General features: G+C 39.3%; 1 protein-coding gene across 1 annotated transcript; it reads right to left on the minus strand.

The window, feature by feature from the left end:
• Window positions 1-207: 207 nt before the first annotated feature.
• On the minus strand, window positions 208-11,474 carry LOC115917918 (choline-phosphate cytidylyltransferase A-like). Its single transcript, XM_011662195.2, has 7 exons — window positions 11,044-11,474; window positions 6,139-6,247; window positions 4,934-5,047; window positions 3,732-3,883; window positions 3,016-3,237; window positions 1,700-1,888; window positions 208-848 (listed from the first exon to the last, which is right to left on the minus strand). Exons 1-7 carry the CDS (start codon window positions 11,200-11,202, stop codon window positions 516-518), a joined length of 1,278 nt encoding a protein of 425 aa, XP_011660497.1. The 5' UTR covers window positions 11,203-11,474; the 3' UTR covers window positions 208-515.
• Between the last annotated feature and the right edge of the window lie 4,538 nt (window positions 11,475-16,012).

Below are 16,012 nucleotides of genomic sequence, written 5' to 3' on the forward strand. Positions count from 1 at the left end.
TTAGCTCTGTGTTAAAGTATAAGAGGTAACTCCTTTCTGGCTCCAAACGGATAAAAATGTTACCATTATAACGCAGCAAGCTTCAGCAACAAATGCAGACATGCATGTACTAAACCTTTTCGCCTTGTACTCATTACAGTAAATCACAGTAAAATCGCAAGAATGAACAGAAAGCCAAAATCGGACAATATAAACGGAAGCTGAAGGAACAAAGCACTCAACAACACAAAAAATAGTAATGGTATGATGCTGCAGAAAACAAACTTCATGGCCACCTTTGGGTTAGTCTTAGTATTAGATTTTGCTGTCTTGGCTTGGCCATATTATCAGACTGATGATTTGTGAGAACTTTGTTTTTTCATAATCAGCAATCTTCAATTCAGTTTGATTGTCATCCCGTGCTTCTAGCCAGATTAAAAATTGTAGGATCTCATCCTACTTTCAGTCCTTATATTTACTCTGTCCAAAGCTTGGATGATAGGGCTAGAGTTTCATTGAGAAACACGAGGCAAGATTCAATGCGAAGCCAGCTGTTCACCAGAAGACAATGACGGTGAGGGTATCTTGGTTCTATAGCGATCATCCTCCTGCGGAACACTCTTTTGGTCATCTTCCGCTTCCACTTCTTCCTCCTTGTCCTCCTCTTCCTCCTCCTCCTCCTCATCGTCGTCTCTAACAACAAGGCTCGCCTGCCCAAGACCATACTTGTATTCCTCTTCGCTATCCCCCTCGTAGTCGACGTCGTCTTCGATGTCCCAGTAGGACGCGCTGGGGCTACCAGGCCTTGGACTGCTGGGAGGTGAGATGGCGTTCTGAAGAGACCGCTTGCCATCTTGGAACATACGATTCTGAATAAAGCAAAAGAAACGACAGAATGGACTTTGTTCAAAGGACTGCTTGTGATGCAAGTCTGTGACAAAAGATAGACTACATGGAAAGAAAGAAGAGGAGCCCTCCATCTAGGGGGTGTTTCACACAGCCTTTTTTCAATAACAAATGACAAATATTAGTGACAAATCTGCTGATAACCAATCAGAAGCAAGGATTTCAGTGGCTTATAACAAAAACTGCCATTTGTCACTGATGACAAGTTTTGTGAAACAGGTCCCTGGGCACCTTACATTTTGCCTGAAATTGACAGAACTTTATATCATATAAACCTTACGCTTGATCTGATCCGATTCCTCATATTCTAAGAGATTAAGTATGCAGAAAATCCATCAAAATATGAGCATGAACAATTTTACTTTCATAAGTAAAGACGGCAGTGTCATTTTGACATTGCAAAACAAACCAAGGTTCTCATGTCTGCGCACTCATTAATGTGACACATAGTTTCAGGTTTTTGAAGTGTCTCTAGCCTAGGAATGAAGCCTTAAACTTTATTTTGCATGCTAGGGTTTCACATCTGTTCCGTAGCATCTGACAGCTGTAGAGCAAATCTTAGAAAGCCCTCATTTTACAGTCTGTTCCATTTAACAATCTGTTCCATTTAACAATTCATTTTAAAAGACTTTACAAGAAAAATCTTTTCTCTCTTTATAATGCATAATTTATTTTAGACTTCATCTCTCATACTGAAATGCAAGGCAGTCCCGCCTTTAAAGAAGACATAAAACTGCATCATATTTGAGTGAGCCTGAATGAGGGAGGGTGGGGGGTGGGAGACTCCCAACACTGGTTTTAAATTTCTACTCACCAGAGGACCATTCTGACCAAACAGGTCCAGAAAGTTTCCAATCATCTCTCGAGACTTCTCCTCCCACTTCTGAAGAAAGTTGATACTCCTGTCTTCCATCTTATGAACGAACTCCTTGGATCTCCTCTCCACTCTCCTCACTCTCTGTCGGACCTTGTCAACACTGTCTTGAACTTTGAACTTGGTTTCCTGTATTAGAAGTAGAGGACAGTAAGCAATGTATACATAAAGTGTGTTGCACTGTGTAGATAGTAGTACTATCTACACAGTGTAACAAACTTTTCTTCTTCATCACATGATTCACTTTTGACCAATCGTAGAGCAAGATTCTTAGTATGTGGAATATAATGTATCAAACATACAATGATTGCCTTAGAAGGGCAGGGTTAAAGGTCATGTATAGGTTTGGCAAGCCCTCAAAAACATTTCGTCAGATTTCTTTGATTTTAGATGACATATAGCAAGATACTAGCAATACTAAGCTGTTGTACAGTTTTTACCTCCTAAATTGAAGTTTAAGAAAAATGTAAACGTATAACTACTTTTGATACCCATCCTAGGCATAAATTCTACAAATGGCAACCTGCACTAAACACATGTAAAACCTATGATGTGTGAATACAACAGACTACACCCATGCTATCTCCAGAAGAATTCGGCACTGAGATTGTTGTGCGGGAGGCCATCGGGGTGGAAGTATACTTACGAAGGGGAGCTATAGCTGTTGCCTAGATATCCTTGCAGACATTTACACTATTATTTACCGGACATCATATTATTTACCAGAGATCTGGGCCCCGTCTTACAAAGAGTTGATATCAATCGCAACTTATTTGCGATTGATATCAATAGTAACTATGTACATAAGAGATAGGAGACTGCAATTGGAGGACTTAAGATCGATTTGGATCAATCATACCTCTTTGTAAGATGGGGCCCAGGGATGGAATATCAGATGGTCTCTCACACATGAATCTTTTGATGAAAGGAATAGGACATGAGATTATAGATAGTCTCCAACCCGAGACATGTCAGGCCTACGTATCCGACAGGTCAGTGAAGGAAAAAAAGAAGAAGCCAGGGGTGATAGTGAGCACTATCTATCACTTTTTTCCCTCAACCACGCCCCCCCCCCCCTTGAATAAAAAAACTGCAAAAAATAGGGAAAAATAGAGGAAATAAGGGGGAAATCTGGAGAGGAAAAAAAAAAAAAAATTGGGAAGAAAAAAATCAGGGGAAAAAAAATCAATAAAAAAAAAGAAAATCGGAAACAGATTTAAATTTGGTAATTATCAGGCCTGAGAAGCATAACTCACATTAAATAAGCCAACATTAAGATCCCTGGCCGAATACCCTCTCGACAGGTTCCGTCTGACGTAGATATCGTAATCTCTGACGAGCCTAGCGATGATGTCCGATGTGGATACGCCCTCCGTCCTCTTAGTGGCGACAAATTTACCAGCCGCTTTGATATCTTTGTAGACGTCCTCTGTGCCCGAGGCTCCGTAAGGCACATCGTCGTGCGCTACAAAGTCAATCTGGGGAGTGGGAGATGGGGGGGGGGGGGGGGGTGGATGCAAGTTGATAAGTCAAAGGTGAAGGGTAAATTGAAAATATTAGCACTTTAGTGCATCTTATTTTACAATACTTGAACAAAAGGTGAAGACATTTACAAACCTCTATGATGATGATGGTGATGAAAATACGATACTTAATTAACAACAATAACGATACTAAATTAACAACAATAATAATTATAATCTAAGAATTAGTAAATTTGATTACCTATTCTCTGATCTTCAACAAAAACTAATGATAATGATAATACCAGTAATCACATTTGTATAGCACTTCACACTACATTTCTAAAGGCTTTACATTGTAATTATTATTATCCTGGTCATTGGATTCAATAAATAATCCGTACATGTATCCGTATGTATCTCTTTATCCACTTGTTTTGATTATGCATTTATGTTTTCCTATTGTAATTAATTTTAAAAAGCAAATCTCCAAAAACAAAACATCTCACCTTGTGTTTCTCAAGGAATTCTGGTGTGACGGACCATGGGGCATCCCGAACGATTTCATCTACATATCTGTTGTGGCGGACCCCTTCATACCTTTCCCACTCATTCATAACCGTGTTGCCTTTGTTTCTGTGAGTCAGCTCGTCGTTGCAAACTAGAGGTGGAAAAGAGGGTAACAATGTGTAAGCCAATATTTTGGCAAACAAAGTTGTGAGTTGTCAAATTTGCGTAAAGCCACAACTACTACAAATGATATACTTGCGATAATAATCATTCTATTTTTGTGGATCCTGAGCTCATTACTGAGTATCACAATCATCATATTGTACATTGAAGGTATTATTAGGTAACTTTGCCTCTGATTCTCAACGAAATCCTGGATTTAGCTCATGCTGCAATCATAATTACCTTTAGGTCAGAAATAAATCCCATGATTTGTACAAGCCAATCGCATGTTTGATTATCAAGATATTTATGATTGGAATTCAAAATTTCAGAGACCGTTTTCCCGATGGTCTTGAACAGCTTTTATAACACTACAGTCTATTGGGGAAAATGATTACCGGTATGGTAAAACCCGTCACTCAAAGATATTTACTTTTTTGAAGTGCTTCATGATTATTTGAAGCACAATTTTGTTTGTGCTTCAATATTTAACACTATATTAGAGGCACTAATAACATGTGGGGTCATGCATCTCAGATTTGTGAACTTGAAACATTGTTAAACAATGCCTTTAAGAATTACTTCAGGAGAAAAGAAAATTATATATTGAAGTGCCCCATTATGGACTCAACTGTGGGGCATGACCCGGTGACAGATTGTGCTATACTGTACCGATGCTTACATTTAACTTATATCCTGCCATAAGGTTATAGTGCTTTGTACACGCGAGCATGCTATCGACTGGCTGCTTAATTCACGCAAGCGAGCCACAGCTTAGCTGCTTTATGCATGCATGCTCACATTAGTAAAGGAGTTATTGTTCATGCTCATTCTACTATGCTGAGTGCTTCGCACCATCAGATTATCAGATTATCGTAATATAAACTTGGCACAGGGGGATTTGAGGCTTGGCACAATGGGGATTAGTCCTGTGGCATTAGGCTGTATTCATTATGGCAGGATAAAAGTTAATGATTCACAGAATTTGCGAAAATGCAACCCCCTAAAAAATAACTGTTTATAGAGTATAGTATCTTACCTCCTACTATGAGGTATGTATTAGGGAAGGCGTTTTTAGCTTGCATGAGCACCCTTGCGTGCCCCGCATGGAAGAGATCGAAAATACCGTCAGCATACACTCGAACAGGACGATCTGTAGGGAGAAAAAGAGAGAGAGGGGGGAAGGGGGGGGGGTAAAGAAGGAGGGGGGTGGGGAGAGAGGTGAGAGGGAGGGGTAGGGAGAGAGGTGAGAGGGGTAGGAGAGAGGGAAAGGGAGAGAAAAGAGAGAGGCAAGTAGAGAATAAGAGATGGGGGGAGAGGTGTTGGAGGGAGAGAAAGAGAGAGGGAAAGAGAGGAGAGGGAGAGAGAGAGAAAGAGGGAGAGAAGGGGGTAGACATTGAGGGAGAGAGAAAGAGGGAGAGAGGGGGTAGACAGTGAGAGAGGGGGTACAGAGACAACAGAGTGAGAGGGTTGAGAGGGGAGAGAAGGAAGAGAGAGAGTTAGAGAGAGAGAGAGGGCAAGGGGGATAGAGAGTGAAAGAGAGAACAAATTAATGATCAACAGTTGCTGAGAACCACTTCAGATATACATGTACATCCGTATTGCACAAGACTTTGCTTTTTTCAATAGTGACTGGTGTAAAATCCCATCTCAGTCACTTCTGCTCTGACATTAATTATTCTAGCTACACTTTATATCACGAGATGCACTTGAGGACAGCAAAAGACATTACCACTTCAATGGAGACTGGTGTAATAACCCATCTCTGTTTCTTTTGCTTAGCTTCTCATGAATGTACAGGTAACTGCACTTGCAGAGCTTAAAGATAAAGACTAGTTATGGGCATGTGATTGCATTGTGAAAGAAACGTTGTGGAATCGATCAGAAAAGGTTGATCATAGCATATAAGTATTGGTGTGTACTGCAAGGTTCTGGAATCATCAAAATGATAAGAAATTTGGCCCCGTCTTGGTAAAGTTATAAGCACTGTAGACAGAAAGATGTATATGGGACTACGCACATGTGGGCGACACGTGCGTTATATCTATCAGGTCCAAATAGATATAATAATTTACCAAATATATCAATTAGTAGGCGGTTTCTCAGCAAAATTTGTATGATCACGTATTAGTCAAAACATATTCTTTCACATGATTAGTAATAAGAGCTTCCATTTCATTTTTTGAGAGGGGAGCATATTTCCAAAACTTGTCTTTACCTTTAATCTACGGTAGATGTACTTACGTACTGCACCAGACTTTGCTTGTTCAAGGGTGACTGGTGTAAAATCCCATCTCTGTTTCTCCTGCTCTGATCCAAAGGACCCATCTAGTACAGCAGGTTTGGCAAGACCCTGCAATCAACAACAAAATATGGAAGAATAAAAAAATGCACTGTTTGTTACAAATGTACAGATAGATTTTCTTGCAATAGGCGCTTCGTATATATTTTTTCCATTATAAATAATAATAGTGCGTTCTTGTTAAGCACTCATGTCTGTCACGCTTGACACTCCTGGGGGGGGGGGTGTTTCACAAAGATCCTAAGTCAAACTTAACTTCAAGTTTGACATATATATTATTGAGAGCCATTTGTAGCCTTAAAATAAAATATGTGTATATTAAAAAGCAAATAATCAAGTATTTTAGACTTTTTATAAATTCCACATCAAGAACGTGAAATCTCCTTGATAATAGAAAATATGAATGATTTGAATCAAAATTTCATACCTTTTAAAACAACTTTTACAAAATATTTTCAAAGATGCTAACGGCTTTCCATAATTTTGAAGTCCAACTTAGAGATAAGATCAACTTAGGATCTTTGTGAAACACCCCCCTGGTGCTCCACTGTCTATTTACAGGTAAATTAGAGACATAGTTGAAATAGTTGAAATATTTATTGGTTACTGAATCATCATAGGTTATAACAATAATGTGACAATGTCTTTACATGAGTATAAAACATAAGTTAAATTACATTTCCACATTCAGTAAATCATAGATACATACGCTCGAAGAGGTGATGATACAGAAGGGCTACAGCCTAAGCGTGACAGCTTGATACGCTTGCAGCCCAGAAACATTTAAAATCATAACGATTGTAAAGTAAAGTAAATTACAGAACATAATTGGGGGAAAATAACAAAAAATAAACAGTGACTTGCAACCAAAAAAAAATGGGATAGAGGGTGCATGGGAGGGGGGATTTTCCTGCTATATCAAGGAAATGCTGACAAACATATATGATATCATGTGTTAATTTAAGAGATTTGTCAATATTTGCTCAATAAAATTGATTTCACACTTTTCTTGAAAGTATATACTGACTTCAAGTTACGGATGTCAACGGACAGTGAGTTCCAAATATCCGGACCAGAATGTCTTATAGATTTCATAGCCATTGTTGTTTTAGGATTACATAAATGGTATTTATTTGATTGTCTGGTTGGGTATGTATGAATATTTCTATTCAAACAAAACATTGGTGGGAAGTGGGAAGGTAGGGAATCATTATGTAGACGGAACATGAACAGTGCTTTTTGTAAAAAGTTAATATCAGTTACTTTCAGAGTTTTTAACCTCGCGAATAGGGGATCAGTGTGATCGCGATATCCAGCATTGGTACACACACGAATCGCTTTCTTTTGTAAAAGTAGCATTTTATCAGTATATACTTTTGAGTCTGCCCACAGTATATTGCAATAAGACATGTAAGGAAGAATCAAGGAATTGTATAGCATATATAGAATATTCAAAGGCACATAATGTTTTAACTTATACAGTAAACCAACAGTGCGTGACACTCTCTTTGAAACGTAATGTACATGATCACTCCATTTCAGATTTTCATTGATGATAGTTCCAAGAAATTTAGTATTTTGTTTTTTCTCCAAATATTCACCATCCAAGACTATTTCAGGTATAGGTTTATCAGTTGCATTTTTCCTGCTTTGAAAATGAATATAATTAGTTTTTTTCAGATTCAGAGACAATTTGTTGCTCCTAAACCACAAAGACAGCTTAGGTAGCTCGGTGTTCAGAATTCTCTGAAGTGATCGAAAATCGGAATTGGAGCAAAACACATTAGTATCATCAGCAAATATAATATATTGTAATGATGTAGTTGAGTTCGAGATATCATTAACATACAGTAGAAACAATAAAGGACCGAGTATCGATCCTTGTGGGACACCACATTTCATAGGCAATAATGATGAATCTACAGATTCGTAGCTTACATATTGCTTTCTACCTGACAAATAATCATTAAACCAGTCAAGAGCAACTCCTCTTACTCCGTAATAATGAAGTTTGCTCGATAGTACCTTGTGATCAAGAGTGTCAAATGCTTTGCTTAAGTCCATGAATACACCAATAACATGCTTTCGAGACGCCAAAGCATTCGAAACCTTATCATATAATTGTGCAAGGGCTAAATCGGTTGAGTGGTATTTCCTGAAACCATATTGATCCTGATTCAGTAAGTCATTTTCTGTTAGAAAACAATATAGCCTATTGTATATAAGTCTTTCCAATACTTTGGACAAACTCGAGAGAATAGAAACAGGGCGATAGTTTGAGACTTGGGAAGAGTCATCCTTTTTGTATATCGGAACAACCTTAGCAATCTTAAATGCTTCTGGAAATGTACCTGTCGTCAGAGAGAGATTAAAAATATTTACAGTGCAAGCAAAATTCCTTGGTGTTTCTCACATTCTGGTGTTTTGTGGAAAGTTGCTAGGCAACCACCCACAAACACTACCAAAAAAATTCCAAATTGAAGACTTCCAACTCTGGAATGTTTTTTCTTGTAATGCTGACCAAAATTCCACTGCTTTTTAAGGTCTTACTGCACGCTGTCAAAACATCAGTGTATTATTCTGTTTTTTGGTCAAGTGGGTTTTTCCAGTACCGGTACTGTAAATGACGTTTTGTTTTTTTAAAACTGGTTTTTCTGCAATGTAAATGGTCTCAGTAATATGAGGTATTTCAGGTCTAAACCTAAAGATCCATTAAGGAAGTTGTTTTAATCTCTTCGTCCTCTCTGATTCTCCTGGTCGGGGTGAGCTACATGTAGATTTATAGATATACTGAGGATTCTTGCCAGTACCCTCACTGACCTCATACAATCCATATGGGGGGGGGGGGGGGGGGCTCAGAAATAAGAATAAGAAAAAGACTAAATTTTCCCAAATAAGAACTAATTTTTTTCCATTTTCAATCTTAAGCCTCGGTCACAAATGCCATTACAAACTGCTACGAACGATTTTCAGACAATGGAAAAACGGAGATTCGTACAAAATTATCTTTCGTACGAACCTTTGTGACCGTACATGTAGCATCAGACCTACATCATTAGAAATTAAGGCAAAACCAAATTTTCTCATTCTGTCATATTGATACTGTGTGGCCAGTTTTGACAGGAAGTTCATATGACAGCAAAATCCTGGCCAATTCAGTAGTAAAAATAGAGCGCCACTTAAGCTTGCTTGTTTTTAGCTACTAGATGCGGTAGGGAGAATTCTGCAATTAGTATGCCCCGATTTATATACCGTAATTAACGTTGTATTAACCGCACTTTTTTGCGTCTTATACACGGTACACACACACAACAAAAAAAAGTTTCGATTTATGCCCCTCCACCTGGCGCTATGCCTGGCAATGTCTCCAAGCTCAGTAATCGGTGTGTTGACTCACTACTCGGAAACTAGAACAACACTCAAATTTGTCTGTCATCTTGGTTTGAAAGTAATCTTTCTGATAGATCTCAATATGTAGTTTATAATAATAATTCCTCCAATTTTTCTTCTATTACATGGCGAACCACAAGGTTCTATCCTAGGTCCTCTACTGTTTTTTAAATTTTACATTAATGATCTTACACATTCAGCTGCACCTCTCAGTTAAATGAAAGGCCTTCCCGCATGGGTTTTTTAACCCGGACCTGGCTTGCTGCCGACAGAGTCGGCAAAAAAAAAAAAAAGGGCGAAAAAGAGGGGTGCGGTTAATACACGAGGGCGGTTTATACACCGTTAATTACGGTAGAATAGGTATCAAAATAAAGTGGAATTAATAATAATATGGATGCGCACTTGCTTATCCTCCTACCAGGTACCCACCACAACACCGGGTGGAGAGAAACAATTGTAGAAAAAATGCCTTGCTCGATCAAGAACATGAATGCCATGCCAAGATCAAAACCCATGACCTTTGCATTTCCAAGCAAGGGATTATTGACACGTACCTTTACCATTTAAAAAAGGACAGAGTCTTATTGTGCCATTTATAAAGGCTTATAGCTACTTTTTAATCCACATTTCCTTCTCCAAGTTGAAGGATCAAAACGCAAGCCCTAATGGTCATTTCCTACGAAAACCCCCCATTCTAATGAATCATAAAATTTTATCACAACTTGCGATACATGTCCAGTCTTAGTTCGATATTTTGCATGGTGTAGTATAATAGAGGCCATATGTTCATGCACAAAAATGCTATATAAGAATGTATGTGACAATTAACTTAAAGTACCATGGTACAGCTATACATAACATGTACATGTATGCAAATGCATATCACTATCAGAAGGCCTGACATGTATGTGTGCAAATATTCATCGTAACATGAACGTAGGCCTAAATTTTCTTTGACACTGTATTATGTGTATACGTACATGTACCTGTACACATATCGCACAAATGTACATGTACATACAGGTACATGTACCATATGTAATGTATGTACATACCACTGAAGGAAGTGCATGTACACGTACATATTCACAATATAAATGTATAAGCATGCATGTACAAAGGATCAATCAAGATTACATTTCAATATAACATTTTTTGCTGGTAGTCGTCAAGTAAATTTTTCTTGTATTCCCACAACTGTTGAGAAATAGGACCAGTACATGTATATGAAATTCATAAAGAAAAGTTTTATAAAGAATCATATTGTATAGCGAAAGACTAGAAAACAACATTGATGAAATTAAGTCATAAAGAAAAGAATGTTAAAAGGTAAATTGACAGATAGCTGGCAAATCATTTCTCGTACATACAGTATAGCTACATGTACAGTTGTACACGTAAATCTTAGTAGTTTGAACACAGGATAAGATTTCTCAGACGATATAGCAAAAACTCACGCTTCCAAAATCGGGAATGGGAGGCACGTCCTTGACTGTTTTTCCACAGAACTGCAGACTGTGTTCCGAGCATGTCGACCATGCCGAATCCTCTTCCGATGAGATCGAGTCTGAACGTGCCTTCCTTGCACCTTCAATATCAATACCACCATCTGCCATTCTGGAACACAGTTTCAATACACTATGTTCACACTCGCATACAAAGTCATCCAAAGCAGTGCTATCTAAACTGAGCAAAGCATAAAATGTCACTTCCAAATCGAGAGACCTCAACCACAATAGTCTTTGTGTTAGAAACCAATTTCCTTTCCACAAACCACATTGAGGTATTCAGTAAGCCTATAGTATTCAGCCGATATGGAAACTAATAAAATGCAAGTCGTGTCACCTGATCTGGTGATTATTTTTAGCTCAGAAATCAGACCAGAGAGAAATCACCGGACCAGAGGAAAATCGTCTCCCTGGAAATTGCCTTTTGTCTGCATACAATCAGTCCAAATAGTAGCGTAAACCACATCAAGGTATTCAGTAAACCTATAGTATTCAGCCGATATGGAAACTAATAAAATGCAAGTCGTGTCACCTGATCTGGTGATTATTTTTAGCTCAGAAGTCAGACCAGAGAGAAATCACCGGACCAGAGGAAAATCGTCTCCCTGGAAATTGCCTTTTGTCTGCATACAATCAGTCCAAATAGTAGCGTAAACCACATCAAGGTATTCAGTAAACCTATAGTATTCAGCCGATATGGAAACTAATAAAATGCAAGTCGTGTCACCTGATCTGGTGATTATTTTTAGCTCAGAAATCAGACCAGAGAGAAATCACCGGACCAGAGGAAAATCGTCTCCCTGGAAATTGCCTTTTGTCTGCATACAATCAGTCCAAATAGTAGCGTAAACCACATCAAGGTATTCAGTAAACCTATAGTATTCAGCCGATATGGAAACTAATAAAATGCAAGTCGTGTCACCTGATCTGGTGATTATTTTTAGCTCAGAAATCAGAGAGAGAAATCACCAGACCAGATGAAAATAGCCTCCCTGGAAATTGCCTTTTGTCTGCATACAGACAATCAGTCCAAATGGAAGCGTAAACAGGGTACCCTTAAATCCTACAGCCCGTTGTTTAGCACTGGGCTCATTGAAGCATGATCGAAGGACTGTCAACAATATCTGTCTGCACACCGACCAGACAAGCAAGAATGTAGTTAGCTTTTAAAAAGCAACAACTTCTATACATGATCAGTGAGACGATATAGCGTTTAAGAGCTCTAGATACACAGACACAGGCATCTACACGTACGCGAGATGGGTCATAAATTAAATAATGTTGTTCCAAATAGAACCATTCTTCCAATGTACACTTTCTATGAGAGGAAATTACTATGTATTTTGGAGCTTCATGAAATGCCTAACCAATCAGAAACAACTTCCGGTGACGGATGTGTCTCTCTTTCAAGTATAGCTATGGGTGAAACCATACACAAATTATAATTTGTCCACATCTACGCAAATATCTCCATGCAAATAATGAACACATTCATGTACCAAAAACATCTGAGCATTTCCCTAACACTGGAGCTAGTATCAATTTTGAAATCCCAGGGTAGATCAACACTTTCAATCAATGCTCAGTTGCTCACCTCATACTACGGCAGAAAAATCAGTAACCAAAGAATATCTGCATCAACATGTACAGTGTACCGTATGCAAATCCCAGCAACTGAACAGTTCACCAATATACAGCTATTTACTGCAGCAGGCATCCAATAAAAAGACCTGGGGTAAAATCAACAATAATCTCCATTCATACTCAGAAAGACTGGTCAGCAACCACTGAATAGCAACGATTTATCCGACAAAGATGCGAATCCCATAACAATGAACACACCCAATCGTTCATCCACGCAACAGAGATATATGCACCGATGCCGGCCTCTAATGGATGCAGCCACACATCTCAACCGCTGATCTTCTCATTGTGATAAATAATGCTGTGAGCTGAGGAGTGAGACAAATCACCTAGCCTACGCTCAAGACTTTGGGAATACATGTGTCATGAAATGACTTTGTAGCTTTAGTTTGATGTCTGCCTGACTTGCATGCCCGATTCCCTGACTTAGCAACCAGGCATGGAGTCAGAAAGTAGATTGTATTGAAATGACTTTGTAGCTTTTGTTTGATGTCTGCCTGACTTGCATGCCTGGTTGCCTGACATAGCAACCAGGCATGCAGTCAGGTGGTAGACTGCTTTACCTATTATTCATGTGATGCAAATGTTTTGTACTCATGCTCTTAATACATGTATGTGTCTGGATCAACAATAACATGCCAGAAGAAACTTCAAGAAAGAATTAAAGGGTGCCTCAAGTATTAGACTAGGACCTGTAGAGATGAGATGTACCAGTAGGGAGTGGCAAGATTGCCAATAACGGTAGATAGAGTCTCAAGTAAACATGTGAGCCCGCGTTCTTATTTTCTGGTTTAACTACACATTTAAGGAGGGGGGACATCAATATTCATGACTGAAATTTTAACTTGATGCGGTACAGCATTTGTGGGTTTGCATTTTACATGTAGATATTTGACTAAAAAATTATGTTTACCAGTATCTAGGGACAGACCAAAGAATTACTTGAATTCATACCCGTGTACTTTTTAAAGTAGACAAGATTGCTGATCAATAGAGAATATTTCATCTTCCTCATCATTTGATAGTATTGTCGAATAGTTTTTAAAGTGCCATTCAAAACTGTTCTTTTCCGTTTGAACAGTTGCTCCTGATTTTAGCAATTAACACACTTATCCCTTTTTTCCCTTACCAACATTCCCAAAATTAGCATGGAAGTAAGACTACACGGAGTCTGCAACATACACTACTAGCACATGAGTGCATGACACAAAAATGTACATTACCACAGTACACACAAGCAACACTTTATACATGTACATGTACATTGTACATTAATGCATGAATGAGCAGCTTACATTGTAAATGTACCTTCTGGCTTCTGGTAATAATCATTTACATTTAATGTACATGTAACCCTTACTCTTACAAGTGTTAGCTCAAAATATAGATGATTTTGAGACAAGATATCAAATTCATCGACACTTATTTTTGCTGGTACAATTATGACAGACAATGGGAGAAGTACACTGCTTATCAATCTGTCATCAAGAAGATGATTGACGAATCCCACACCAACTACATCAATGGTATGTTTGAAGATAAGGAAGCCGGTTCAAAGAAACTGTGGAAGTATGTTAAGTCCTTGAAGAGAGACAACATGGGAATCGCATCCTTAGTCTCTGAGAACCAAGTCGTCACCTCAGCTAAAGAGAAAGCAGAAGCCTTATCCCGTCAATATCGCTCCGTCTTCACTGAAGAGGACACAGAGTCCATGCCATCTAAAGGCCCAAGTCCTTTTCCAGTAATGCCTAACATCTCAATTACTGTAGCTGGAGTGGAAAAGTTGCTTGTCTCACTCAACCCTAGGAAAGCCGTTGGACCAGACCAAGTGCCAACAAAAATCCTAAAAGACCATTCTGCAATCTTAGCGCCAGTGTTGCAAGTAATATTCCAGCAGTCACTTGACACCGGAGATGTTCCTGAAGATTGGAGACAAGCCAATGTCACGGCAGTCTTCAAAAAAGGCGATAGAAGCAAGCCATCTAACTATAGGCCGGTATCCCTAACTTGTATAGTATGCAAGATGCTAGAACACATCCTCTCAAGTACCATCCGAGGTCATCTTGATCTGCACAACATCCTGACTGACTGCCAGCACGGCTTTAGGAAACATCACAGCTGTGAAACTCAGCTGTTGGCAACCTTGGAGGATCTCAACAGTTGCATCGATGAGAAGAAACAACTCGACTGCTTGATTCTTGACTTCTCGAAAGCCTTCGATGTTGTAGCCCACAGGAGGCTACTGTACAAACTGGATCATTATGGCATTCAGGGATCTACTTACAACTGGATCCAGAACTGGCTAACCAATCGTACACAGGCTGTTGTAGTTGATGGCGAGAGATCATCTGACGTGTCTGTGGACTCCGGTGTTCCCCAGGGTACCGTGTTAGGCCCACTCCTCTTCATACTGTACATTAATGACATCACTACTAATATCTCGTCCTCCATCAGACTGTTTGCAGATGACTGCCTCATCTACAGAGAAATCCAGTCTGAACAGGATGCTGCACTTCTTCAAGAGGATCTTGACACCCTATCAAAATGGTCCCTTGATTGGCAGATGAGATTCAACCCTGCAAAGTGCTCCCTACTCCGTATCACCAAGAAACGTCGCAGTATTGAGACAACATACAGCATGAGAGGGGCTGATCTGCAGCAAGTTGACAATCACCCATACCTTGGCGTGGAATTCTCTTCCAAGATGGACTGGGGTGTACATATCAACAATGTCACAAGCAAAGCCCGGAAATCGCTCAACTTCCTTCAACGGAATCTTTACAAGTGTCCTGAGAAGATCAAGCAGCAGGCTTATACTTCCCTGGTACGGCCAATCTTGGAGTATTCGTGTACAGCATGGGATCCCTACTTCCAGAAACACATTTCAGCCCTTGAATCAGTGCAAAGGAAAGCTGCCCGTTTTGTGAAAGGGAACTATCAGCGTACGGCTAGCGTCAGCCAGATGCTGCAGGAGCTGAAGTGGCCTTCACTTCAAGATAGGAGGACAGTTGCACGTCTTACCATGCTGTTCAAGATCAACTCTCATGAACTCCCGATTACCATCCCAGAGAAGTTTATCCCAGTCACCAACAACCCCAACAGACCAGTCACCCGTAGTCAGAGACCAAGCCAGTACATCAACTACTCTGCCAGGACCGAAGCATACAAGAACAGCTTCTATCCTCGTACCATTCAGCAATGGAATCGACTACCAGCCACCATCATCAAAGAGTCAACATCGGCCAAGTCCTTCAATACCAAAGTTTGGAGCTAC

This window comes from Strongylocentrotus purpuratus, unplaced genomic scaffold, assembly GCF_000002235.5.
Source record: "Strongylocentrotus purpuratus isolate Spur 01 unplaced genomic scaffold, Spur_5.0 spur5_scaffold_12, whole genome shotgun sequence".
NCBI lineage: Eukaryota > Metazoa > Echinodermata > Echinoidea > Camarodonta > Strongylocentrotidae > Strongylocentrotus > Strongylocentrotus purpuratus.

Bases quoted from the DNA above. Each gene is read 5' to 3' on its own strand.
- LOC115917918 (XM_011662195.2), bottom strand. From the start codon at position 11,202: ATGGCAGATGGTGGTATTGATATTGAAGGTGCAAGGAAGGCACGTTCA. The intron at 3,884-4,933 runs GTAAGATACTAT...TTCCACCTCTAG, and splicing joins TACATACCTCATAGTAGGAG to TTTGCAACGACGAGCTGACT. The intron at 1,889-3,015 runs GTGAGTTATGCT...CTTCTAATACAG, and splicing joins TTAATGTTGGCTTATTTAAT to GAAACCAAGTTCAAAGTTCA.